We start from the raw sequence: 26,296 nt of genomic DNA, 5'->3' as shown, positions 1-26,296 counted from the left end.
AAAAAAATTAGATACCAATTTGAGTATCGAAACAAACTCATGTGCCAAATGATTTATTAACTTTATAAAAAATTATCTTTAAAGAATGAGTTAATTGTATCAAACATCCTAACCTAGGACCCTCGTTCTAAATTGGTCATTTAAAACATCCCAATTACATTGTCAAATTATTGATGTTATATCAATAAAGTCCTTTAATTATTAAAATAATTTAGACTTCATATATTGATTTTGAAGTTTCCAAAACTTTATAGAAACTATTGTTCACTCTCTTTTTTTCGATATTTATTTTAAACATTATGGGATAACATTTTACTTTTCTTTAAAATTTTCATTTTAAATTATGTTATATATGATTTTATGTGTCATTTATGGTTAAATTAACAGCTTCAAAAATAAAAGGACTTAATTGATATAATATCAATAGTTTAAAAATATAATTAAAATATTTTAAAGTTTTTGAACTATTTTAGAATAAAGGTTATAGTTTGTGATGCCTGGTGCAATTAACTTTTAAAGAATTATTTCAAAATTTTTTTAAAAAAGAATTGAATTTAAACCATGACCAGAAACCATCATTTTCATTATATATTCATTTTTTTCAACCATTTCGATGAAAGAAATCGAAATTTGAACTTACGAAACCGAAAATTTAAAAACAACTATAAAAAAAAATCGAATCTCCTTTCGTAAGAAATTCACAGAAAAAGAGTGAATTCAGATCTAAATCTAGGGTTTCTGTTTCCCTCAGTTTATATATTAGTATAAGCTTCGATCTCTTTGGTTTTTGTTTAAGGGAATCGAAGAAAAATGGAGGCGATCGAAGAATTGTCGGAGCTTTCGGAAGCGATGAGACAAGCGGCTGCTGTGCTCGCCGATGAAGACGTGGACGAGACCTCATCGTCGTCATCTAAACGCCCCTCTACTTTCCTAAACGTCGTAGCTTTGGGCAATGTCGTATGTTCTTTTTTTATTCGATCAGTTATTTTTTAGCTTTTGAAGTTATCTGTTGGATCTGCTCGATTTTCTATTTCATTTAGCTGCTAAAGATTGGAAATCTTTTGGCTGCTTTGGATGCTGACGGAGAAATGAAAGCCAACAAAATGCTAATTTTCTTTATGGAAAATTCTATTATTGGGTTGAATTAATGTAATTGTTTTAGGATGCTATACTTGTAAATCGGTTATGCATATTGGATTGCTAATGTTGATATGGTTGAGAAAAGCTAGATTTATTGGGGAAATGTGAGAGCAACACGATGGCTAACATTGTATTTATTTTTCCTGAAGGTGCCTTTTATGCTTTGCCGTTCAAAGCTGAGGAGATTTTTTAGTCGCTAATTTCTTATTGATTAATTTGACTGCTCATTTGAATTGCTTTTAAATACTCATTCTATAACAGTTATCAGATCTTTAGGCGTGTTGATTTGAATATGAAATACACCTTTTCTTACCTGCTGCATTTCTATGTTTTAAAGTTGCTAGTAGTTTTTTGGTTGTGACCTAGTCAGCACCCTTGTTTTCATCATTCGTTAGTTATTTCAGCACCCTTGTTATCTGAGGGGGGCATGATTAATTAATATGCATGCATTTTTCCATGTTAAATTTGTGTTTAGTTGATCTCAGAGGTCGCTTATTGAATAAAAACTTCCTAAAAATGGAAGAAGCAACTAGTTTGTGTTGCAATAAGCATGATCTTGTCTTATCATGATTCATGAGATGTTGAAATCTTCTATTTTACTCATTTCTCTTTCAAACTTTAATTTCCTTTTCTTTTTTCTGGATGTACCAAATAGGGGGCTGGTAAATCTGCTGTCTTGAACAGTCTGATTGGACATCCTCTTCTGGTATGTTATATTGCTTTTAGGCTTTTGCATTTTGTTGAAAATTCTTATTTTCACAGGACTTTGCTTATCATAATTATTGACAGCCAACTGGTGAAAATGGTGCCACTAGAGCTCCCATCAGCATTGATTTGGCTAGGGATAGTTCTTTAAGCACTAAATCAATCATCTTGCAAATTGACAATAAATCTCAACAGGTTTCAGCAAGTAAGGCCTCCTTCATTATTTTGGTTGCTTCTTTTTCATTAATGATGTTGCTTGTTTGCACCTGGAAAAAATGCACTGTTCTTCCCCATGCACCTTGGATATGGTCTTCAGTGCTCTCTGACTGCCCGTCATCTTTTGAATTGGTGCACCTTAGGTGCACTTCGGCATTCTCTGCAGGATAGGTTAAGCAAAGGTGCATCAGGCAGGAGTCGTGATGAAATATATCTGAAGCTTCGTACCAGCACAGGTCAGCCTTGATGTTGTTGAATTGTATTATTGATTTGACGTGGTCTCGGAATAGGTATAAATAAAAATCTTTCTATCAGAGGCTCATTGAATTTTGATTTTCATATGATGTTTTGAAGATTGTTTTTCTTTTCAAATGATATATTAGATGAGCTCGTGCTTTTAATATACTAGGATGCCTTCTTAGAACTAAATTTATCGTCAATGGCTGGATTGTTTACAATTACCTAGGAATTTTAATCAGAGACTTGACAATAATTATTTGAATGGGAATATTTTTTATCCATGAAGATTAATCTTTGAAAAGAAAATATTTCTTTTGTTTGGAAGAAAAGCAATGGTAAATGTCCTCCTCTGTCTTGAAACCAAATAGGACAAACATGTTTCATGAATGATCTTAACGTTTCACTTCCCCTTGCCTCCTTTTCTCATGTGAGCATACTTAAGATACATTCGTTTATGCGCGTGTCTATATATGTGCATGTGCAATAAAAATATTCTTTTTCATTTTATAATTTTTTAACAGTTTTTCCTCCTTGTTCCCTAACACAGCCCCGCCATTGAAGTTGATAGATTTACCTGGACTTGAGCAAAGAATTGTGGATGAATCATTGGTGAGTGGCTGAATGCTATTTCATCTTGGTTTTAAATTTAAACAGCTGGACATTCTGATGTGTTAATTGTTTCTTGGTTCTTTATTTTCTTGGCCAGTTTTTGAGATGCTTTGTTTGGTTGGTTATCTGACAATTTCTCTGGCTTTTCCCTCAGCTTCGTGAATATGTTGAACATAATGATGCTATTTTGCTCGTTATTGTACCTGCTGCTCAGGCACCAGAAATTTCATCGTCTAGAGCCCTCAGACTTGCAAAGGAATATGACTCAGAAGGTGTGAATTTTTGGTGCTTGCATATTCAAATTAATCATTTTCCGGGCCAAAAATGATAAAAAATTACTTTCCATTGTTAATTTTCCGGATTCCTAATATTTTACTGTATTTTAATTGATGATAGGTACCAGAACTGTTGGCATTATTAGCAAAATTGATCAAGCTGCTTCAGACTCTAAAGCCCTTGCAGCAGTTCAGGCTCTCTTGTTAAATCAGGGGCCGCCTAAAACTTCTGATATTCCATGGGTTGCTCTAATCGGTCAGTCTGTTTCGATAGCTTCAACTCAATCTGGAAGTGCTTCAGCTGACAATTCTTTAGAAACTGCCTGGAGAGCAGAAAGTGAAAGTCTAAAATCTATTTTGACTGGAGCCCCTCAAAACAAGCTTGGGAGAGTAGCTTTGGTAGATGTCCTTGCTGGCCAGATACGTAACCGAATCAAACTCAGGCTTCCAAATCTACTTTCTGGGTACTTTCTTTTCCCCCCTTCCCTTTGCTCCATTGTTACTGTTTATGCAAGTAAGGATGTAAACTAAATTGCTACAGTTTTTTGGTTAATGCATTATCCTTTCTATTACTGCCTGCCTACAAAGTAGAAATGTTAGTTTAGTAAACCCTAGTTTGCTGCTGAATTGCTCTTGTTTCAACTCCCAAGGTTTAATGAGAGAGTTTCCAAAGACACATTAAAAGTTTTTGCTTTCTGAATTTGTGTAAACATATATTTGCCTCTAAGTCACACATTGTATGTAAAAGCTCTTGGTTTTAGTATAAAATATGTGTACTACCTCTAATCAAGCTAAGCTTAGTATGATATTAAATTGGGAATTGTTATGAGTTTGACTGTTCCAAAAGCTCGAGAGGCACAGTTGGCAAGTGAATTATATCAATGTTAAGGTTCTCTATTTTATTATTAGATATCAAATATATGTGAGGTTGATAGTATCACACTAAACCACACATCTGGCATCTTTGCAGCCTCAGTTGAGACAATTCTTTGTTTTTGGTTAGTATCATTTTCAATTTGGATCCATAAATGTTTCCCTTTTTGTAAAGATACCATTTCTTTGCATTGTAATTGATAGAATCCTTTTTCTCAAAACATGAGTTTGGTTGCACTGAGCGGTTCAAACTATACTTGGTTTTAAACATATGCATCATTGAAATAGTCCATATTCTCATACCATTTTTTAGGTTTGTTAGTTTTCCTTTCTTGACATGTCAGGCTTCAAGGGAAGTCTCAAATAATCCAGGATGAATTAGTAAGGCTTGGTGAACAAATGGTTACTACTGCTGAAGGCACGAGAGCTGTTGCTTTGGAGCTGTGTCGGGAATTCGAGGACAAATTTCTGCAACACATAACGGGTGGTGAAGTGAGTTACTTCTTTTTCAAGTGAAGTGCTCATCACTGGGCAATAAAGGGCTAAAGAAATGTCTGCACGAATTTAATAAAAAAAAAAAAACTATCATAGACAGATCTTTGAAGTGTTTATTTTGTCTTTCTCTGTGTCCTCCTCTACTTGTTTTAATCCTCCCTTCCCCCATATTTTTCAGGGAAATGGTTGGAAAATTGTTTCTAGCTTCGAGGGAAGCTTTCCGAACAGGATTAAACAGCTCCCTTTGGACAGACATTTTGACATGAACAATGTCAAAAGGGTAGGTTCTATTATCAATCTGCATTCAATTTTTGTGCTTTCTTAAGCTGCTATGTACTGGTTGGGTTCCTTTTAATGTCATATTGATACTTCTCTCAGATTGTCCTAGAAGCAGATGGTTATCAACCCTATCTAATATCTCCAGAGAAGGGTTTAAGATCTTTGATAAAAGGTGTCTTGGAGCTAGCAAAAGAGCCATCTCGTTTATGTGTTGATGAGGTACATCTACATTGTGGCTCCATACCTTTTCTTCCATGAAAAAGTTTATTCTTTATGGTTGTTTCCTGTTTGTTGCATTGTTGGGAGTATAAAAGCTTTTATGTTTTCTGCATCTATTTCTAAATGTTGTACGAGTGTTTGCACAAGTTCCTGCTATTAATTTGATAAGTGAGGAAATGATGTTTTGTTCTATTGATGTTTCGGGGCATATACCCTAGCAAAGTAATTATGAAGGTAGGGTGCCAATAACCTAATTTGCCATGTATTAGTTTGATGATTATTTTGTTAAAAAGTTATCTAGTTGTTAATACAGTGACTTGGCTCTGTTTTAATGTCAGTTTAGCAATATCCTTGAAGCTTAAATTGATTGGAAATACATAAAATTGTCTACTATGCTATACATCTCACTGTAATAATTACAAGGCTGTTGTGGGAACTTTCTGCTGTTTTAGACAATGGTTATTGAAATGTTTCAAGTTATAGCCCCTGAAAGATAATCTTGCATGCGATATTCATTTCAATGTGTTTTTTCTCTGTTTTCTATTCCTTTTATTGCTTGCCCAAACAGGTTCATCGTGTGTTGTTGGATATAGTTTCTGCTGCTGCAAATGCTACACCTGGTCTTGGGAGATATGCTCCTTTCAAGAGAGAGGTAATGATGCATTGCTGCTGTTCATAGATGCTTTCTGGATGTTAAGTTTAGACTAATGGATTTCATTAAAAATAAATTGACCAGGTTGTGGCAATTGCTAGTGCTGCACTTGATGGTTTTAGAACTGAAGCACGAAAGATGGTAGTTGCATTAGTGGACATGGAGCGTGCATTTGTTCCCCCTCAGCATTTCATTCGTCTGGTGCAGAGGCGGTATGTTGAGATAATTTTTCTTTTTCATCTATGTATTGTAGCTTTCCAGTTTTGTTCTTCAATGATTTAAGCAAAATTTCCTTTTTTTCTTTCTTTCAATTTATTTGTCCATTACTTTTCAATAGAATGGAGAGACAACGACGGGAAGAAGAGGTGAAGAATCGGTCCTCCAAGAAGGCATCTGATGCGGAGCAGTCAATTCTAAATCGAGTTTGGACTTTGCTAAGCGGCTTTGATAGATATTTCATAATATTAAGCTTTTTGGTGACTACATTTCTCCAACAGACTGATTGTTTCTTCATTTTCCTTTTAGGCATCTAGTCCTCAAACCGGTGGACAACAACAATCTGAAGGAAAATTTGAAGGAAACTTGAAATCACTGAAGGATAAATTCAGTAAGAAAGAAAAAAATGTACCACCGGCACCGCCAGAGGGATCGGCCCTAAAGACTGCTGGACCTGGTGGAGAGATAACAGCAGGTTAGTATCAAACTGAGCTTCTGGAAATTATATTTATGAAATTTCTTGTTTAATCCATTATCTGGAGTCATTGCCTTGAGATTCTTCCCTTTCCTATGATGCCATTCCTAAATCATATGCCTATAGATTGAGTTGTCTGATTAGAAGAAAGTATTTATGCTTGTGGAAATGTCAAATTGAAAGCAGTGGTCTGCTAAATAATGAACATGTTGCTGACTTGATGTCTCTCTCAGGAGCAAAGCCACAATATGTTAGCAAGGGCTCTTCACCCTCCTGAAATTCCCAAAACAAGCAGGTTTTAGTTTGAATCTATGGAACTTTATGTCGATTTTGTAAAATTGCTTGCCCTGATGACAGGCAGGGTTCTTTTTGAAATTCTAGAAATATTTAAGGTCATGACTTTAACAATGGGTACAAAACACATAGCATGCAAAGATCTTCATTTTCTATAGCACATGTACTAGTCTTTACAACCTGTCAATAGTTCCAGTCGTGAAATGTTCTAACTTCACAGCTCCCTATCTCGTTCCCTCCCTCTCATGTATAAGCTGCAGTGAACATGTATGCATTCACTCCTTAAGCTATGATTGATAGGAAGGATGAAAAGGAGTAAGGATGCTACAAAGTAAGAAATCTGGGAATTTTAACCGTTGGTTTAACAAGTTTTCCATCCTTTTTGCCAAGTAAAGCGTTAGTTTTCTTCCTCAGAAACTGTTAGGACTTCTGTGGCTTAGCTGGTAAGATAAGTTGAAAAAGTTAGGAGGGAAAAGGCAAGTATTTGAAGTCTTTTCATATGCAAATACTATGCAATTTTGATTACAACTATTTGTTTGTCAGTTATTGAGCATATTTTGGATTAGCATCAATTGTATTTTGTATGTGCAGGTTTTTTACTGAAGAAAAGTGGAAAAACCAATGGGTGGAGTAGGCGATGGTTTGTTTTAAATGAGAAAACTGGCAAGGTTATTGTTTTGTTCCTGTACTGGTTTTGGTTGTATCTATCTTTGCATGCGTGTCTATAGTTGATGATCCATATTATTTTCTCTTTGTTCAAGTATGTTGCTTAACAGCAATCTTTGCTGCAGCTCGGTTACACAAAAAAACAAGAGGAAAGGCATTTTCGCGGTGTCATCACATTGGAGGTATGAATTGAACGTCCATTTCTTCTGATTCCTGAATTCAAGTTGGTCATTTGATTGAAACTATAAATCTTAAGCCTTAGGGTATGTTTGGATGGGGGTACTTCAATTCAATCAATGTTTTCAAAGGTCAGGATAGTGAATTTAATTGCCTGGATAAATTTAAGAGAGAGGTTCCAAATCTAGGAGGAATTTCAAGAATGGATTTGAGGTGAATAAAATATTTGTCATTCTAATTTATGGTAACTTTGGAGTTCACATTCCTGTTTCGAACATAAATTCCAAATGTCCTTTTCTATTAGACTGCCCAAAATATTCTTAATGCATACTTTAACTAAATTACTCATTTATTTTGGTAATATTGGGTGGAGAATCCCTAATCCCCTTCTTGGGCAATCTTAAGGGTACAGTCACATTTACTTGGGTTATTTAAGATTTTTCTCCTGAGTGGTCCCCACAAGGGTGTTGATAAAGGAAGGGAACTTCTCTCCTTACCAATTGGAGAGCTAAATTTGAATAATAATACATCGGTCTTAAAAAGAAAAGAACTAGAGAGTTGTGTGTGAGAGAGAATTTTGATCTTGATTTGTATATTGAAATCCTAATATTGCTGATTGTGACTACAGAATTGTTAGCTTTTATGTTTATCTGATTTATTGATGTAATCTCAATAACAGTGTCCATATTGAAATAGATAGGTTTTGAATTCTGTGTTTCCCTCTGTTTTATTTTTTAGTTTCGTGTTATTGGGCTTTTGTTTCAGTATTTGGGCTGTGTACCGCTTAGGTTTTGGATTACTGTGTTATTGGGCTTAGGTTATATCCAATTCAGATTTTTTAAGTGTGCTGATCATGTTAATTTTCATTCTTAATCTGATTGGGGATATTCTCATTATATCCCATCTGGGAATAACCTATTCCACGGATATCCCGCTTAAAATTATCCCGGTTCAGGGTTATTAATGCCCGGTTCGTTTGTTTTTAGTGTCCGGTTCATGTGTTTTAAGAGTATGGACCGGGACACTTGTGGACCTTATTCCAACTGAAGGATATCCCATTCCAGGGATATCCCGGTTCGGGATATCCCATCCGGTTACGCCGGTTGGGGATATCCCATTCTGCATATTCTAATCCCTATTTTTTGAATTGTTTAAATGTTTGGAAAGGAGCAATAATTAAATGATACATTAAATAGCTTCCAACGTCTCTCTAAATTCTTGATGAGAGACGTTTCTTTCTCCTTTAAGTTGTGTCTCCTTTTTCTCCCTTTATTTTTATTTTTCCTTCTTTTTCTCTTGTTCTTTATTTTCTCTTCCTCTCTTTTTTTACTACGCCTATTCTATCTGGGTCTCTTTCCATTTTTTTACTGTCAATTCTTTTCTAGCTTTTGTGTAACCATATGCCAGAAAAACACACTCGCTACAGCAGGAAGATAGTTTTCATGAGAGGGAGAAACTCTCTGCCGTTTCTGGTTTTTTTTGTGATATTGAAATCCCCTTTTTCATCGGATAGTGATTGCAGGTCATCTACATTTGTGGCTACTTTACTAATTATTTGATCATCAGGAATGCAACATCGAGGAAGTTGCCGATGATGAAGGTGGCTCATCCAAAAGTTCCAAGGATAAGAAGTCATCGGAAAAGGAACCCAGTCTTGTTTTCAAGATAACGAGCAGGATTCCGTATAAGACAGTCTTGAAAGGTTTTGACTTAAATTGATTTTGTTTTTCTTACACCAAGTTGCATGCCGATTATATGCTTCAATTTTGTTTTTGCAGCTCATAGTGCTGTTGTCTTAAAGGCTGAGAGCCTTGCAGATAAGACTGAGTGGTTAGAAAAGTTAAAAAATGTTGTTGAATCTAAAGGAGGTCAAGTGAAGGTTGAATCTGCTACCCCTCCCATGAGGCAAAGTCTTTCTGATGGTTCTCTTGTGAGTTATTCTTTAGTTCCAATCGGTTTCTTTTATCTTGTACTTGTGCTGTTATTATGTTTGGGTTGCTTGCGATGTTCGGTACTTCTTTATTGATTCTTAAGGCATTTTGATTTAGGTTGTTTTTGCTAATTTGATTTGATCAAATTTTAGCTATGAATCAATCTTTTATCGACTTGCATATCTTTCTGTCAGGAAAAGTAAACATTCAAATGGTGAATTTTTTCTTTTGGGTACTGTCAAAAGGAAAATTTAAAAGATATAATCACCTAGAATATTTTTAGCACAATAGAAAATATTGTTCCTTTTCCTATCATTAATCTTTTTCTCCTTTTTACAAGCAATTAATGAACTGTTTTGAAAAGAATTCGAGAGGGTGGCCAATGTGCTCTGCTAAACCGGCACAAAGCTGGGATGTGGATCATCTGTTAAAATCTTGATTGTCAAGCACACCTCTTCAACATTACACATGTTTCCCTTGCAGGATACGATGGCAAGAAAACCTGCTGATCCTGAAGAAGAGCTTCGATGGATGTCCCAAGAAGTGCGTGGTTATGTTGAAGCTGTTCTTAACAGCCTTGCTGCCAATGTTCCGAAGGTCAGTTTATTCTCCTGAATGACCCTTTTTATTTATTATGATATATCATTTCTAATCATCATTGTTTTAAGCAGGCTGTCATTCTTTGCCAAGTGGAAAAAGCAAAAGAAGACATGCTTATTCAGTTATATAGCTCCGTTAGGTCAGTACTATTTATTTTCCCTAGTTTGCAAGGAGTGAAAAAGCACCCTTTTTTGTAAAAAACTATGCCTTTTAAGAATTTCATGACGGTTGTATCAAAGACATGCCATTGACATCCATGCATGGTTGTTGAAAGTTATTCTCGATCTTTTTATCTATTACTTTTTTGTGTATATATTTTTATGGTTTATTGTTGTTTCAGTCTTCTTTGGGGGAATAACTTTACTCTCTCATGCTTTGGTGATCAGTACCATAAGCAATCCTAGGATTGAAGAATTGCTCATGGAGGACCAAAATGTAAAGCGCAGGAGGGAGCGTTACCAGAAACAGTCCTCTCTTCTTTTGAAACTTACAAGGCAACTTAGTGTCCATGACAATCGAGCTGCTGCTACCTCCAGCTGGTCTAACGGCAGTACAGCAGGTATATTTTTCGTGATTCTATTTGCATAATCAAATGGCATTTCCACATACATGGTTGCATGCATGTTATTAATATAATGTGCCTTTTGCATTCCTTGTATTTGGTATAATTGATCTATGTTACTTGTACTCGGGATGAGACTCGGAAACAGTTATGTGCCTAGTTTGGGTATGTCTAAGATCATCTTAGCTTTTCAATACATCTGTAGGCACGGGTTTTTTGGGGAAAAAATGAAGAGTGAGGGCAACATATAATTTGACACGGATTTATAATTTACCCATAGCATGCTTGTTTTGTATTATAGTGATTTTATTTTAGGTTCAAATATGCCACTCTTCCCAAATTTGGAATTTAGTTCATCTGAGTGAGTATTTTTTAATTCAAGATGTGGCACCAACAAACTGAATGAATAAATTATAAAAGTATTTATAATTGGACTTGGATTTTGAAATTTGAAAAATGGAGGAATTAAATTTTAAATTTGGGAAGAGTATAGGGATTGATAGCATATTTTAAGCTTTAGTTTACTCTTTCTTGAACAATTATGGTTTTTTTCTCCCTTTTTTATACTAGATGTGGAAAGCAGTCCACGGACAAGTGGAGCTTCATCGGGGGATGACTGGAGGTCTGCATTTGATGCTGCTGCAAATGGACCTGCAGGCTCTGGTAGACATGGTTCAAATGGTCATAGTCGACGGTATAGTGACCCAGCACAGAATGGTGATGAGGGTCTGGGTTCAGGTTCAAGCTCCAGCAGCCGTAGGACACCGACTAGGTTGCCACCAGCACCACCACAGTCTGGTTCTTACAGATACTAGATAAGAACTTTTATAAGTCGCTTCCATTCATGCATTCATCTTTGCTGCGCATTTTGATCTTTGTCGTCGAGCATTTCTCGAGCTTAGATTATTTCGAGTAGCATTTGTAGAGTTTTTAGTTTTAACATTGTTGTTGGAAAAAGATTGGGTTGAAAAAGAAAAGAAAATTCTCGTTTCTTGTGTAAAATTGTGGTTGGAAAAAAGTTAAAATATCTAAAAAAATAATATATATATCATGAGTAAGCTTTTACTCAGTATACTAAAAAATTTATGATATTATAAGTTTTAAATAAAATGTGAAAAATACATCTAAACTAAATTATATGTTATTATCTATAAATAATAGCTATACTATCATAAAATCTGTGTTTGGGTTTAGTTGTAAAATATTATTTTATTAAATTTCATTTAGCAATTTATATCTATAGAGTTAATTTGGAAAGGAGCAAATTCTAATTTCTGTTATATTTATGTGGTTGATACATTTTCCTAACAAATTTCTTTTAACGAATTTTAACTCATCTTACAAAATGTATATATTTAGAGTTGAATAATAGGCAAATTTGCCACTTATTTAATATATTTTCCATTTCTCCTTTTACAATTCATTTCAATAAAAATATATAATTTCTAGTCCAAGGCCAAGCCCATACGCATGATTTGTCCTACTTGATTAATCTCATTTACTTAATAAAAAAGATTCATTGATTTTTTCTGAACAAAGTTCCCAAGTAACATGAATTAAACTTTGCTGATGCCCAAGAGTTTTTGTTTTAGAACCAAACTAGAATAACTCACAAACATAAATGTCTTGTTAACATCTCTAATTACATTAACATTAATTATTCTACTACCACGTAAAATAAACAGTCTAAATTTGCATACAAATTTCTCACAATCCCTTTCAATGTTATTATGTACAATGGCTTTTCAATTAAACTTCCAGCAACTCTCCGTTAGTGTATGCCCTCCTTAAAGGGACCAGATTCATGAAATAGTTTCATAACAAGGTCAACCTGCAAATTGAAGTCAATTAACTTCCAACTCAATATCAACATGTGGGTAAAAGTATTATGGAAGACTTTGTACTAGGAGTCATTTTGCATTTTGCACCCTCTATTAAAATAATGAGCAAATGGGTAAAAGTGCTATGTATTTTTAATAAAAAAACACTAATTTGCTCTTTGATTAACGTAATTTACTCATTTTTCTGAGTAAAAAGGACAAAATGCAATCTGATTCTTAATATGGGGGCCTTCATAATAAGTCTGTAGTATTTCATGTATTTGGAGGAATTTTAAAGGTAACATCGAGTATTTTTTACATACCTGATTTGATTCTCGAACCAGAAATTCCCCTATGGCCTGCTCGAAACCTTCATCGATAAAGTAATGACAGCTATAAGTCGGCACCGGCAAATAGCCTCGCTGAATCTTATGCTCACCCTGAGCTCCAGCCTCTACTGTGCTTAGATTCAACTCGATAGCCGCTTCGATTGCCTGTGTAGAAAAACAAAATCTTAATATACTAATGAACCATGTTAATCATAATATGTCCCACACAGGAGTGTTCAATGTGTTCTAAGTTTTTTCATTTATTAGCGAGTCTTCGGAAGGTCATATCTTGTTCGAATGGATACTTAAAATTAAATGAAAAGTCAAAACAACATAGCTAATTAATTCCGATTAACTCCTCTAGTTTACCTAGTTTCTCTCTAATTCTATTTACCTATCTCCTTTGTTCCGCATCACCAGCATCAGTAACTTACAGTTTAAATTATGCTATTAGACCCTGTACTTTGAGTAAATTATAGATTTAGTACTTGTACTTTAATTTAGTCATTTTTAGTCCCTGTACTTTTAGAGTTTTAAAATTTAGTTCTGACCAAATGTCAACTATTAAATTCATTAAAGTTAAGTAGTATCATTTTCAAAATTAGAAATGTTAAACATATTATCGTATGTGGAATGACATATCAGCTTGCCATCTCCACATATTACTCACAAGAAAACCAGTTAATATATTTAATTGCTATCGTTTACATTAAGACTAAAATTTAGAAATCCAAAAAATATAACAACTAAGAATGATCTAGTTGAAAAATATGGACTAAATCTCTAACTTTACACATAATACAGGACTAATAGTAGACTTTAACCAAACAGATTTAATTGCTACTGTTTGGTCAAGACTAAATTTTCAAAATTCAAAAAGTATAGGGACTAAAATTGATTGAATTAAAGTACATATACAAAATCCACAACTTAAGCAAAGTACATGGTCTAATAGCAGAATTTGACCGACATTTTTCATGGTTTGTAGTTCTGAGAGTGCAATTCATGTTTGAGATAATTCAATACTAATAAAAGAACCGTTTTCCTTAATTTTTTAAGGAGTTTTTGAGATCCGAACCTGATAATAACATGCTTCAAAATGCAAGCTCGGATAATAGACTTGAGGGTCACATCCCCATAAGCGTCCATATATAGTATCGCCTCCAATGAGATTCAGAGCTCCTGCAACAAGCTCGTCCCCTTTTTCGGCAACTACGAGTAACACATCATCTCCCATCTTTGATCCCATTTCGTGAAAGAACTCTCTTGTTAGGTATGGACTGCCCCACCTATAAAAATTGAGAGTACGCTTCATGCATCTTACAGAGAAAGAAATCTGATATATGTTCATCAAAAGAGTCTAGATCTATGTTATAACTCTTTATTTTATAGTATCCGTGTCCTACACATTTTCAGTTAGACATGAGTATGGGACATGACTTTCTTAGAGCTTCCCAAATATATGAAAAAATTTAGAAACAATTGAGCATACTCGTGTTGGATATGGGTACCCGTATCAAACACAGGATTCGGAGTAACATAGAGGTAGAGTTACTAAAAGTTACATAGAAGTCAAAAGAACGTTTCAAGATAAGAATTAACTTATTATCAGTAGTATTGCGGTAGAACTTGTAGAAGGAATCCCAGTGATTGGCCTGTTAAGATAGCAATTAAAAAAGTAAGTAATACTTTTTACGGTTTCTTGCTGAATAATTGTAGTGAAAGCAGTGAAGCCCATTATGTTTGTAGAAACAAAATATTTGATATAATCTGCTCAAAAGATATTAATCATGTTACCTTTCAACCCCAAACAGCTTGAAAGGGTAAAGCAAAAAAAAAAAAAAAAAAAAAAACATAACCCCATTAATTCGAGCCTATGAACTAGTATGTAACTAAGTGCAAATACTGTGTATAAGGCGCATGCACATAGCACATGTGCATAAAACAACTTAAACCAGGTTATTTGCAAGAAAATACCATGTTTTACTTTGTTTCATTCAATGATATTCAGCATATACATTGACATAAGGATACAAATACCCATGTTACTCCAACTCTTCATTTTCTGAAGTATCTGTCTCCAGCATCCATATATACATATGTTTCGGACATAAGAATTGGGCTGCAATCCTCCAAATGTATAGGAAATTATAAATAAAATTGAGCATACCCGTGTTAGATATATACCCCACCCAACAGTCATCCTTGAGTCTGAGTAACATAAGTCTTAACCACAATGCAAACTTAAAAGTGCCAGTTTCTTTTGCAATGCAACCAGCATTTTTCATTGATCCACATGGAGGGCTCAGCAAAACTATGGAACATGCTCAAGGGTATGTCCAAGGGTATATCACATGTATGATCGAAGAAATAGTTAAGTATCAGCATATATGTTTGGAAATATAACAGTGCTATCTACCTTAATTTCATAACCTCTGAGCCGTTTCATTGTCAAATCCTGAGCAGGAATCTGCAAACAGAAAAATCACTAAGATAAAATCAATCTCGCAAAAGCAATGTCCTTGAATGCAGGAACTACCTAAGCAGGATATCATATGTTTCCAACAAAGACAGAGAACCTACTTATTAAAGCCAAATAGACAATAAACAAACAAACAAATGTGCCTATAATTTTGAATTTGTTCTATGACATTATAACTGAAAATTTTTACTTTTAAGAGTTTCAAAGATCTAGAACTAAATTATTTCTTACGAGTTACAAAAGCAAAGTCATCCAGAGCTCTTACACGTGGTCTAAGTGGTGCTATGCTACTCCAACTTGAATGTGAATATCAGATTTTTCTAAGTTTTTCCATATATTTGGAGGATCCTTGAAGGTCATATACTCATATCGCTCTACCAATATGTCAGACATGAGTACTTTTTAAAAAATAAAAAGTTGGAACAACATGGATGTGGTGTATAGTACAACCCTAAATTCAGTTAACATAGCAGCAAACTCAGTTATAACTACAGATAATATTAAAATAATCAAGAGTATTCATTCAAGCACTAACTCAAGATTTGATGCAAGATCTCATATTTCAGATTTAAGTAAATAGTTATTAAGTAGGGTAATATGAAAAAGATGCAGACCTTTTTGCGCTCTTGACGGATATTTTTCCTTTTACTTTGCTTCATATCCATCAAGAACTCGTCAAAACTGGGGCATGAAGAAAGAATTTACAGTGTTTTAATTTATACATTAATATGAAAGAAAAGAAATAATTTCTGTCAATAGAAAGACATTAGGTAATAAATGTAACAAAAGCAAACTTCTACTTTACAATTTTCATACCAAACAAATACAACAAATACCATATCATGGATTTTCTCTATAAGATAATGCATTGTCAGGCCCTATTTGGCATGTTTCTGGCTTTATATTTTGACTACCTCTTTAGAAACAAGGAGAGTTAAAGATCAATTGCTTTCATTTCTTCCCGTGATTGAAATGTTGTTATTTATAAGCACAAAAACCAGCCAATTACACCAGTAGAATTGATGCCAAGATTTCAGCTTTAAATCAAATATAGAACAAGTTGGCATAGACTATAGCTGTTAACCGTGTACCAAACTAAAAGCCAATGATTTATCATAACCTAGAAACAGTTCGGGCAGCGTTAACCTTTTATAGTTGCAATTCTTCCAGTGGTATTGCATTCCAATCCTCTGTAGGAATCCTCTATCCTTCAGTTTGTACCATTCGGCTTCAGATGGGAAAGTAATATGCAGAGAGGAAACCTGAGACTGTCAGAAGAAAAAAAATTGTATTAACGTGGCAGCAAAAATAGAATTTACAAACAAGATCTTTATTCTTGGGGTTGCAACATAATATAAGTCATGGTGAAAAAGTTAATTCGTTGCTTAAATTGCCATAGAGAACAAAAGCATATGGGTTGGAAAAGTAGGCCAGATATTGAGATATGCTCTAGATTGCTTTAGCCAGCATTGGTTGTCTTGTTCCTGCAGATCTCTTCCTGGTATAATTCTTCACTCATTAATAGAATTTAACCGCTTTTTTAAATCTTGTTCCCTATTCTCATTTCCGATGGTAGGGTCAGTAAAAGGCATTTGCTAAATGAAGTTGGTATTCCCTATTTGCATTGGCTCTTTTGGTTCTTCGGAAATGTGAGATAGATTTTCCTTATTTTAGGCAATCAGTAGCTTCAGAAAACTAATGTAATATCTCCTAACCATTCTTAACATAGAGCTCTTCTACATCCACTCCAACATAATATCAAGATCTGGTATGACACAATGAACATGGCGTTTCTTAGAATTAAAACGGTCACATTGATGTCTATCACATTAACAAGGCCATATTTTAACCAACCAGCCCCACTAAAATCCCATAAAACCCGTGATCAACTGATAAGATAATGCATTCAACATCAAATAATTTGATTCATACATTACCTTGGCTGTCAGATCCTTCAGAGCAGTGACGATAACGTCAAAAACTTGATCCTTGAATGATGTATTCCGTACTAAAATCCTAGGACCAGTCACTGGAGTGAAAGGCACACAACACTGGAACTTTGGGTAATATCTTGCTCCAAAACTATAATATGCATCTGCCCAAGAATGATCGAAAACAAATTCACCATAGGAATGACTGCAAAACCAAAGTATAAGAGATGAGAAAATAGCAAACCGACAAAGCGGTTAAACAAAAGATTTGAGAAACATAGTGAAGAAACTGCAAGAGAATTTCAGTATGGAGAACAGAATAATAGATGCTAAACCTTTTAAGATAGAGAGGAGCAACACCTAAAATATTTTCAGATTCATCCTTAGCAATGATATGGCTCGGCATCCATCCTGTTTCCTGAAAATTAATTTTCAAATAAACATTTCAGATATTTCGGAAAATTCAGAATTAAGGTTATATATGTGCATGAACTTAAGTCAAGCTGCATATCTTGCATATATAAAAACAATTTTTTGGTGAAAAGTTACAATGCTAAATCTGGCCAACATTAAGCATGTACTGAGCTGTGATTCCTAACCTTCACTGCGCAACCTGTCTCTTCCAAGCTTGAAAGGAAACCATGAGTAAGAAATGGATTGAACTTTTCAGGACCGGTAGCATCCAGAGTGCAAGAATCCCATTCATGTGAGGAAACGTCCAGAATTGAGGAAATAATCGATACCGATACCTTCTTGCCTTTTGTCGGGTTCTCTTTAATTTCCTGGAGCGAGAAATAATGAGTTAACATTAGGTGCAGTAACAACCTATATTGCCATAACTCTTCACATTTCTAAAAGTATCCATGTCCGACATAGATATGACATATGAGATAAGACCCTCCAAAGATCCTTCATATACAGGGGAAAACTTACAAAAGAAAAAACATACACATGTCGGACACATGCTTGAATTTAACACACCCGAGCTGAAGTAACATAGGTAGCTGCTTAATACAGCCAGATAATTCCAATATATGTAGTTTATACAAGATCATGAGATAAGAACACCTCTGTTTCTGACCCTGTCAAAGTGAAATCCCCCAAAGAAGAATCCACAGGGTGATGCTTCACAGACTTCTTAGATCCCCAAAACAGTGCAGTGATTCTAGATGCCTGCGTCGAGATTTCGATGCTTTGCAGAGATACTGGCTTCCCCTACAATTTCAATTTCCAAATCCACAAGAATCAATTCATCAGTACACATAATGTGCCACTGAAGGAAATGGCGTGTAAAAAATAAAGTTAGGAAAAAGAAAATAAGGGACTAATCATCATCAAATTCAAACTTAATGAAGTAAATAATTAATGGGTAAGGAACAAAATATCATCAAATTCAAACATAACAATAGTATAATGAAAAAAGTATTTTCCTACCAGACTTTCCAAATATAGAATAGAATAGAAACAATTATTGTTATTAGCTTTTCGCTAAGCCGTAAAGAAATGATTAAATAAAGAAAGAAGGAGAATTTGAACAGACAAAGTTGGAAGGAAATTGGCCGATGAATGGGGAAGGCTGGCAGTAGCTGAGTGCTGCCGCCATAGCCACACTCTCCGCGCAATGCAATGCTCGCCATTTTCACTTCAAAATATCCATCAATTTATTTTTCATATTTTCAAATAAATAAGGCTAATTTATTGACACGTGGACCTATCTTTTATTTATGTTTTGCATTGCCTTTAACTAACTCCTCCTGTATGTGCATCATGATCGTGCGATGATAAAATAGTAATATTTTAAAATAAAAATATTTTTTTATTTTTTATTTTGATTCAGAGCCAACCGTACAAATTTGTGAACAGGTCTATTGAAATTATTTGAAAAAAAAAATGATGATAAGAACTATGTGATTTATTTTAAATGTTTTAATTCTAATATTACAAATTTACAAACTTTTTTTTTGTAAAATTTTAATATTAGAATTCATCAAAATTCAAAATTATAGAAAAAATATTTAAATTAAAACAGAGGCAAAATAAAATTTGAGTTTAAGTTTGAAACTTAACCATTTTAAGGATAAATATTAAAATTATATTCATGTGTATTGTCATATATGAATATATGAAATTTTGATTTGATTTAATTTTCAGAAATCACTAATAACATTATCAAATTAGCACAATTTTTCATTAGATATTACATACATAAATAATTATAATAATCTAATATAAAAATAAATGTATTTATTTTTTTAAATATGTATAATTGAATAAATTAAAATTTCTAGTATATATATAGACGATAATACAATTTTCATATGTATAATTATCCCAAATAAAAGTTCATGTAACAAATTACATATTAAAACAGAGTTTATATATAAATTTGATTTTTATCTCATTAATTAAATAAAAAGACTTTGTTTGGTATTTACTATATAATCAATTATCTATAACCATTAACAAAACCTCTTTTTGAGTTGGTGTCACCGTTAACTGAGTCACCAGCTCGGTTAAAAAAGTCACGAAAATATCTTTCCGTTATTAAAATGAGTAATATTATTTAAGAGTATTTTAATATTTCACTTCCGTTATTAAAATAAGTAATATTATTCGAGGGTATTATAATCTTCTCACTTTAAACAAAATTATTATTTTAATCTTTTCATTTTTAAAAAAACCAGAATAAATAATATTATTGGAGTTTAATCTTTTTACTTTAAAAAAACCAAAAAAGATGTCCATAGTAAATTTGGAACCACAACAATTATATTAATAAAACTGTTAATTTACCACTCAATCAAAATTTTATTTTAATATTTTTATACATTTTAATTTTATTATAAACACCTTTAATTAACAATTTAAACTAATTTTTTTATTTTAACAATATATATATTTAATGTGTTATTATTAATTAGTTTAAAATTATAATTTAATTGTTTATTGTATATTATTTTTAAATAGATATTTAAATTCTAAATTTTATGATTTCCATGCACATATGATGATCTATATTATATTTATTCAAATAATTTTATAAAAACTATTAAAACACTTGCGGGAAATGATGACAATGGTATGCTAAAATTTTAAAATTAGTTCGGAAAAGCAAAGTAACACGCTAGATAATACAAACTATGCTTTCCCTCCTGGAATATAAAAATATGGGTTTCTTTCGATAACTGGCATTCCAAAACAAGGCTCTTTCAATAACTGTAGCATAGGTACAGAAGTAATATAGTCAATGACACAATTATATGGGCTTCTTTCAATAACTAGCATTCCAAAACAAGGTTCTCTAGTGCAAGAGATAAATTTCATAGCCCTATGATAAAACAATAATAAGTAAATTAACAAGATCTAGAAAAGTGTCAGAATTCGACATAATATTTTATCATACAATCATCCGTACCCCAGGTAACAAGCTTCAAAGTTACAAAAAAGTTCGATACAAATTGATCTTCGATGTACCGGCAATACTAAATGAGTTGTTGCAAGTAAACTCTTATAATTTTCGGCCAAAAAAAGACCTTACAATGTCTACGTAATATAAAAACTTGATGCTAATGAATAATGAGACATGCGGTTAGAGAAATGGGACGGATATAAAATGATACAATTTGTTCATTTGCAATGCAAGGGAATTCGTGATTTGATTGTTCAAAGGCCTTTATCATAACTACGAGATAACGGCAGCTATATTTTCATCAAACGGTGAGGGACGCCCCATTGTCTGCTGCAGTAAGATTGAGTATCATTGTAGCTGCCTTCAAAGACCTGTCTTCCAATGAGTTGAATTAAAAAGACCAGTTTTCCGAAAACTATTTGAATTTATGGGTTGTTGATGAATTTAAAACGAAGAGGAACATATGTGAGGATCCTCCTTTCTCTATGACTCCAGAATATAATAAAATTGGCATTACGGCAAAAATGCAGAACTACATAAACCAAGGAAAAAACATATTAACTCTTACTAAAAAAAAATTACCATGTATCAGGTGTCTGATATCCTGAGGCTGAATTTCCGAAGCAAGATTGAAGCATCTCGGTATTTATCACACCAGGACTAAGTGCTACAACAGCAAATCCATCAGGCATCTCCTTTGCTACTGCTCTGCTTAAACCTTCAACAGCCCATTTTGATGCACAGTATGGTGCAACCTGTTGAGATACAAGGATGTTCCAAATTTCATTCAATAATTTCAAGAACAGAACAGAACTTAAAAGAGCGAAATATGATCCCTACTAAGGGTAGTAGTAGATCAAATATCTACATTTTTTATAATATATGAATCATTGTAACTACTTTAAAACCCAAATTAAATAATATTATCCTCCAAATATCTGAATCTGCCAAAATATCCGAATTTAGCAAGTCAAAAAATTTTAAAAAGTAAAGTAGATAATCAATTTGTATATCAGAATCTGTCATCCACAAAAACAAAATGGATTCAGAAAGAGGATTCAATATCCTATCAACAAAAGTAAAGCAGATTCAAATATAGGATTCATCAAGATATCCAAATCCACTATATGTATAAGTAACGTAGATTCAGAAAATAAATATCCGAAGGTTAATATTTGCATCCGCTTCGAATTCACTACAAAGAGTACTATCATATCTAAATACACAATATCTAGATTTGCAAAAAGCAGATAAGATATCTACAAATACTAGAATCAATACAATCCAAATGCCATCCCTACTCCTCAACTTGGCAGCCATGACAGGCAACGGCCATAAGGAGTTAAAAAAAGAACCCATGTCCTCTGAAGCTAGACTTTTTCATGCTTCCCTCTAAAAGCTTTAGAAAAACATTCAACTACCTATAAATTCATTTTTGTTGTTTACGACAATGGTTTCTTCATTTCATGTAAACAACTATGAATATTTGTTCAGCTATGCCTTGGATGATTTCCTGTATTAAACATGACATTCAAAAAGGAACAATTCAAGATGTACAAAAATGTGTAGAAGATGGAAATCACGAATTTACCAAAGCAGCACCAGATCGTCCCCATCCAGAAGACATATTAACAATAATCCCTCGACTTTTTGGAAGCATCAACGGGATAAAATGGCGTAACACATTTGCAATCCCTTTTACATTAGTATCAATCACAGTATCGAACTCTTCAACAGGAACCTCCCAAATTCTATTGTTTTTATTGATTGTACCTGCATTGTTTACTGCAAATACCTTATAATGTTAGTAAAGACCAAAGAGGTGAAACTATAGGAATTTAAGCTCAATGAAATGCCCTAAAGCTATATAGGTAGTACGCATTATAGTTCCAGATAAAGAAACAGCTACAAAGCTAATCGAGAAAATTCAAAATTGTTTGGTTTTAAATTTTGTTCGGTTAATAGCATTCAATTACCGATTATGTCAGGTACAAACTTCTTTTCCATCATCACTCGAGCCAGCTCCTTAACGCTGTTATCTGACCTCTGCAAATCCAAAAAAAGAGCGCGAAATCATATCAGTAATGAAAATCTGAGAACTGCCAAAAAAAAAGAAGATACAGAAATGAATCGAAGAACAACGGGACGGACCACATCGACATTGAGGAGGAGGTGACGGTCAGGCGACGAGAGCTCCGATTGGAGGGAATTGAGTTTTTCTTGGGCGCGGGAACAACCGATTACGGTGTGGCCTCTCTTGGAAAGCTCGACAGCTAAAGCTCTACCAAGCCCTTTGCTCACTCCGGTTATCAACACCGTCTTAGCTGCAGCAGCGGCAGCCACTGCCGCCGTGTTCGAAGCGCTAAACGACGCCGTTGTCATTCTTCACTCGTTTTTTTTCTCCTTTTCTCTCCAGAGAAAATAATAATTAAAAAACTAAAAAACAAGTAAAACATACGAGCAAAACGGCCAAATGTCCATTCTATCCTTTTCTAAGAAGTCTCGAGAATTTTGTGTCTTTAATAAGTTTAATTGGGATTTTCCTTTTTCTGCCAAAAGAAAATGTTATTTATTATAATTAATTTTAATTTATAATTGAATTTAAAAATAGTATGAAAATTAAGTTGATTTTTATTAAATATGAGAGTACCTTAATTTTAGTTTGTATCTGACTTTAAAAGTAAAATTCGATTAAGCTCAAATTAAAATTTTCAAACATTAATTACAAATTGACCGTGATTAAAGTTTTCGCCTACTACTCAAATGAAATAAATTTAAACTTTATCCTCCCTTCATATTTATACTGCATTATAAAAAAATTTCATTGTTATTCAGGGATTTCGATTATTTGATTATTGTTTTCAATAGATTGTTTTGTTTGTTAACTTCAAAATTAGTTAATTATTTTACAAGTATTATTTTGTTATATTTTTTTTAAAAAAATAATCTAGTAAAATTTGTTAATGGAAAAGCTAGAAAACTTAAGCAGCCATCAAAATACCTATCACCCTTAAATTAGCTCCATACCTAATACTAGCGTTTGATTCGGTTTTATAAATTTTTTTTTTCAGTTGTTACTAAAATACATTTAATTCAAGTTAAAAAATTATAATATATACAATCGGATCTTATTTTATTTTTTATTTACTTTAAAAACAATTTTTAATCCATAGTAATCAGGTGGGAGCTACTATATACTATCATATACTACACACAACAAAACGAGGTGGTAAAAATCGACAGGGCAAAAGTTTGATGTAGTAAGTATATCATATATCGCAAATGAGCCTTCAAAGAGATTGTGTTAGGCAAAAGTTGAACAGCATTGACATTCCTATCTAATCTGCATATAATTTTTGGCAAAATATCATAGAGGTTTTCATACTAGAAACTAGACTGCATTTTATTCCCTATACTAAAAAATAAATAAATAAATTAACTATTATACATTAGATAAAAGAACGAATTAATTATTCTGTTAAAAATTTTATTTATTTCTACTATTAAAAATTGATCTTTGTACATCAGCATGAGATACATGTGGCACACCACGTGTCACTGTTCGGTTATTCCGTCAACCACACCAATTTTTAACAGCACAAATGGATGAAATTTTGAATAAAAAAATTAATTTACTATTTGATCAAACATACAATGATTAAATTACTCGTTTATTAAATAGATGGGGTAAAATGCAATCAAACTACTAATATAGGAACCTCTACTATACATTCACCTATAATTTTTCAAAACTCATTCCAAAACCTTAAAGCGAATAAACTTCAAATGATAGTGATGGCGGTGATGAGAAAACCAACCAATACATAGGTAAGAAAAACGAGATCGAGAGCAAGTGCTTTCCCGACCCCTTAAAGGGAAGGAACTTCAATCAATGGAGATGATGAGAAAACCGACAGACAAGTACATAAGAAGGACGGGGTAGAGAGCAAGGGCTTTCCGATTCATATTAACAGCCGAACTCATGAAAGGATAGGCAGCCCATGAGCTCCAAGCCAATGCCAAACAAACGATGATTACTTTAGCTACCACATTGTCCTTTAACATACAGATTAAGGCTCCTACATCCAAAGGGAATAAGCAATAACCTAGTAGACTCAGACTTTGGAAGAAAATGATATGCCCACCCTGAAACATGCATATTGTGTTAGGCAAAGCTTTTTGTACCGATATTTCACAACAATAGTATTACTTGAATTCCTGTGCAAGTGGCAGGCATATTGTATTTTAATGGAAGAATTTTGGTTCAAATCTTGATGACGACATTGTTAAGAGAAACAGCCACTAATCTCGGAAGAACTAGTCTCCATGAGTTCAAAAAAAAAAAAAATGCCCAACATGTTTAACTTCTCTATCAAAAGGGGATGTTACGTTAAGAAAAATGCAGAGTGAGACCAGCATAGGATATTTGAACATTCATAAATGGGACTAGCCATGCCGGAAATAACATTCCAAAGTTTCAATTTTATTTTAAAAATCATGTATTTAAAGATAGCTTCGTATCTGTTTTGGAAAATATATCAGACAAGGAGAGGGGCATTACCAGTAATAGTACATTCAACGTTAAGATAACAGCACCAGCTGCCAGCAGTGCAAATGCAACAGCAAATACCTGAGACTGCAACATTTTTACGAGAGAGAGTTTATATTAGAGCTATTCATGTACTTGGCCGCTTCATGGCTCAATTTTTTTTGAAATCCTACGTATAAAGCTCATTCGGCCAAGATTCGAATCAGTCCGATTAACCCAATCCTTGAACAGAGTTGCTTTCATGTAGAACAATTATTATTTTCGAAATCAGTGTTGGAATTTAAGAGATTTCATTCATTTATTTGTATCACATTGTACTTGTAATTTGTTGAGAATTTTTTTTTTATCACAAATTTTATCAGATTTTAGACAGTCAAGAATTTGATAAAAAATCAATTCATCATCACAAAATTAATCAAACAAACAAAATTTAAAGGAGAAAGAAAATAAAATGAAAAAATTCAAGGAAAAAGAGAAACATAAATGGCAAATCATTCAGTGAAACAACGAACCTTCTTAACGGAGGCAGACCAAGAAAGCGCGACTCCCAAGAAAACAATAAAGAAAAACGGACCCCAAAGATCCCAATCTCTCAACGCTTTTCCTGGATCTTCTCTAAAAGGATTAGGAAACACTACCAGCTTCAAATTACTAACGATCCTCCACAGATCTCTTTTCACCGTATCCAAAACGGGTTCAGTCAATGTATTCGGCGGAGGACCAAACCCATTGGCGACAATGCTGCTAGAATTACCAACAGGTGGAGGTGGAGGAGGAGCGGCGGGGACGGATTGCAATTTTTGAAGGGAGGATGAGGAGGAGACAGGTGGCGGAGGAGGGATGTTAGAGGAGATGAAAGGGGAAGATGACGGTGGTGGAGTGCTGGCGGGATGCCGTGCAGGGAGGACGACGGCGGGGCCTGAATGAACGCTGTCATCGATTAAACTTCGGATCTCATCTATATCGGATTGAGAATTTGATGGGTGGAGTGGGATCGTATCGCTGTGGGAATTTGACATCTCTTTTTGGAAAATTAACAAATAAAAAAAAATGAATGAATGAATTTGAACGGAAATATTAAAGTGAGAGAATGAATGCTTTGTTGGTATTTTGCGGTTTTTATTTTCTGTTTCTCTTTCTTTGTAGTTGAGA

The 26,296-nt window shown here is 33.7% G+C and overlaps 4 protein-coding genes across 5 annotated transcripts; 1 reads left to right on the top strand and 3 right to left on the bottom strand.

Annotated features, from left to right (window-relative positions):
- Positions 1-460: 460 nt before the first annotated feature.
- LOC107925061 (dynamin-2B) lies at positions 461-11,626 on the top strand. Of its 2 annotated transcripts, XM_041079424.1 has the most exons (22): positions 461-957; positions 1,796-1,846; positions 1,930-2,050; positions 2,205-2,297; positions 2,849-2,910; positions 3,065-3,182; positions 3,307-3,649; positions 4,403-4,550; positions 4,732-4,833; positions 4,932-5,051; positions 5,620-5,703; positions 5,788-5,915; positions 6,041-6,125; positions 6,229-6,394; positions 7,280-7,356; positions 7,480-7,536; positions 9,098-9,233; positions 9,310-9,461; positions 9,946-10,059; positions 10,134-10,201; positions 10,449-10,621; positions 11,195-11,626. In XM_041079424.1, exons 1-22 carry the CDS (start codon positions 811-813, stop codon positions 11,437-11,439), a joined length of 2,790 nt encoding a protein of 929 aa, XP_040935358.1. In that variant the 5' UTR covers positions 461-810; the 3' UTR covers positions 11,440-11,626. The 2 variants fall into 2 exon arrangements, with proteins under 2 accessions (XP_040935358.1, XP_040935359.1); XM_041079425.1 differs by lacking the exon at positions 11,195-11,626 and having other exon boundaries at positions 589-957; positions 10,403-10,608.
- Positions 11,627-12,194: 568 nt separating this feature from the next.
- Positions 12,195-18,871, bottom strand: LOC107925074 (uncharacterized). Its single transcript, XM_016855639.2, has 12 exons — positions 18,727-18,871; positions 18,255-18,401; positions 17,786-17,968; positions 17,522-17,604; positions 17,193-17,391; positions 16,402-16,523; positions 15,870-15,936; positions 15,193-15,243; positions 14,376-14,428; positions 13,852-14,062; positions 12,768-12,938; positions 12,195-12,455 (listed from the first exon to the last, which is right to left on the bottom strand). The coding sequence occupies exons 1-12, from the start codon at positions 18,787-18,789 to the stop codon at positions 12,396-12,398; spliced, it is 1,410 nt and encodes a 469-aa protein (XP_016711128.1). The 5' UTR covers positions 18,790-18,871; the 3' UTR covers positions 12,195-12,395.
- A 1,649-nt stretch (positions 18,872-20,520) lies between these two features.
- Positions 20,521-23,094, bottom strand: LOC107925079 (NADPH-dependent pterin aldehyde reductase). Its single transcript, XM_016855645.2, has 5 exons — positions 22,747-23,094; positions 22,572-22,641; positions 22,187-22,380; positions 21,178-21,350; positions 20,521-20,966 (listed from the first exon to the last, which is right to left on the bottom strand). Exons 1-5 carry the CDS (start codon positions 22,975-22,977, stop codon positions 20,897-20,899), a joined length of 738 nt encoding a protein of 245 aa, XP_016711134.2. The 5' UTR covers positions 22,978-23,094; the 3' UTR covers positions 20,521-20,896.
- Positions 23,095-24,250: 1,156 nt separating this feature from the next.
- On the bottom strand, positions 24,251-26,283 carry LOC107925078 (protein YIP4b). The gene is made up of 3 exons (XM_016855644.2): positions 25,657-26,283; positions 25,157-25,231; positions 24,251-24,741 (listed from the first exon to the last, which is right to left on the bottom strand). Exons 1-3 carry the CDS (start codon positions 26,161-26,163, stop codon positions 24,481-24,483), a joined length of 843 nt encoding a protein of 280 aa, XP_016711133.1. The 5' UTR covers positions 26,164-26,283; the 3' UTR covers positions 24,251-24,480.
- Positions 26,284-26,296: the final 13 nt, after the last annotated feature.

The sequence above is a fragment of the Gossypium hirsutum genome, chromosome A10, assembly GCF_007990345.1.
Source record: "Gossypium hirsutum isolate 1008001.06 chromosome A10, Gossypium_hirsutum_v2.1, whole genome shotgun sequence".
Lineage (NCBI taxonomy): Eukaryota > Viridiplantae > Streptophyta > Magnoliopsida > Malvales > Malvaceae > Gossypium > Gossypium hirsutum.
Note: the sequence above shows the minus strand (reverse complement) of the source record. Positions and strands in the feature narration are given on the sequence as shown.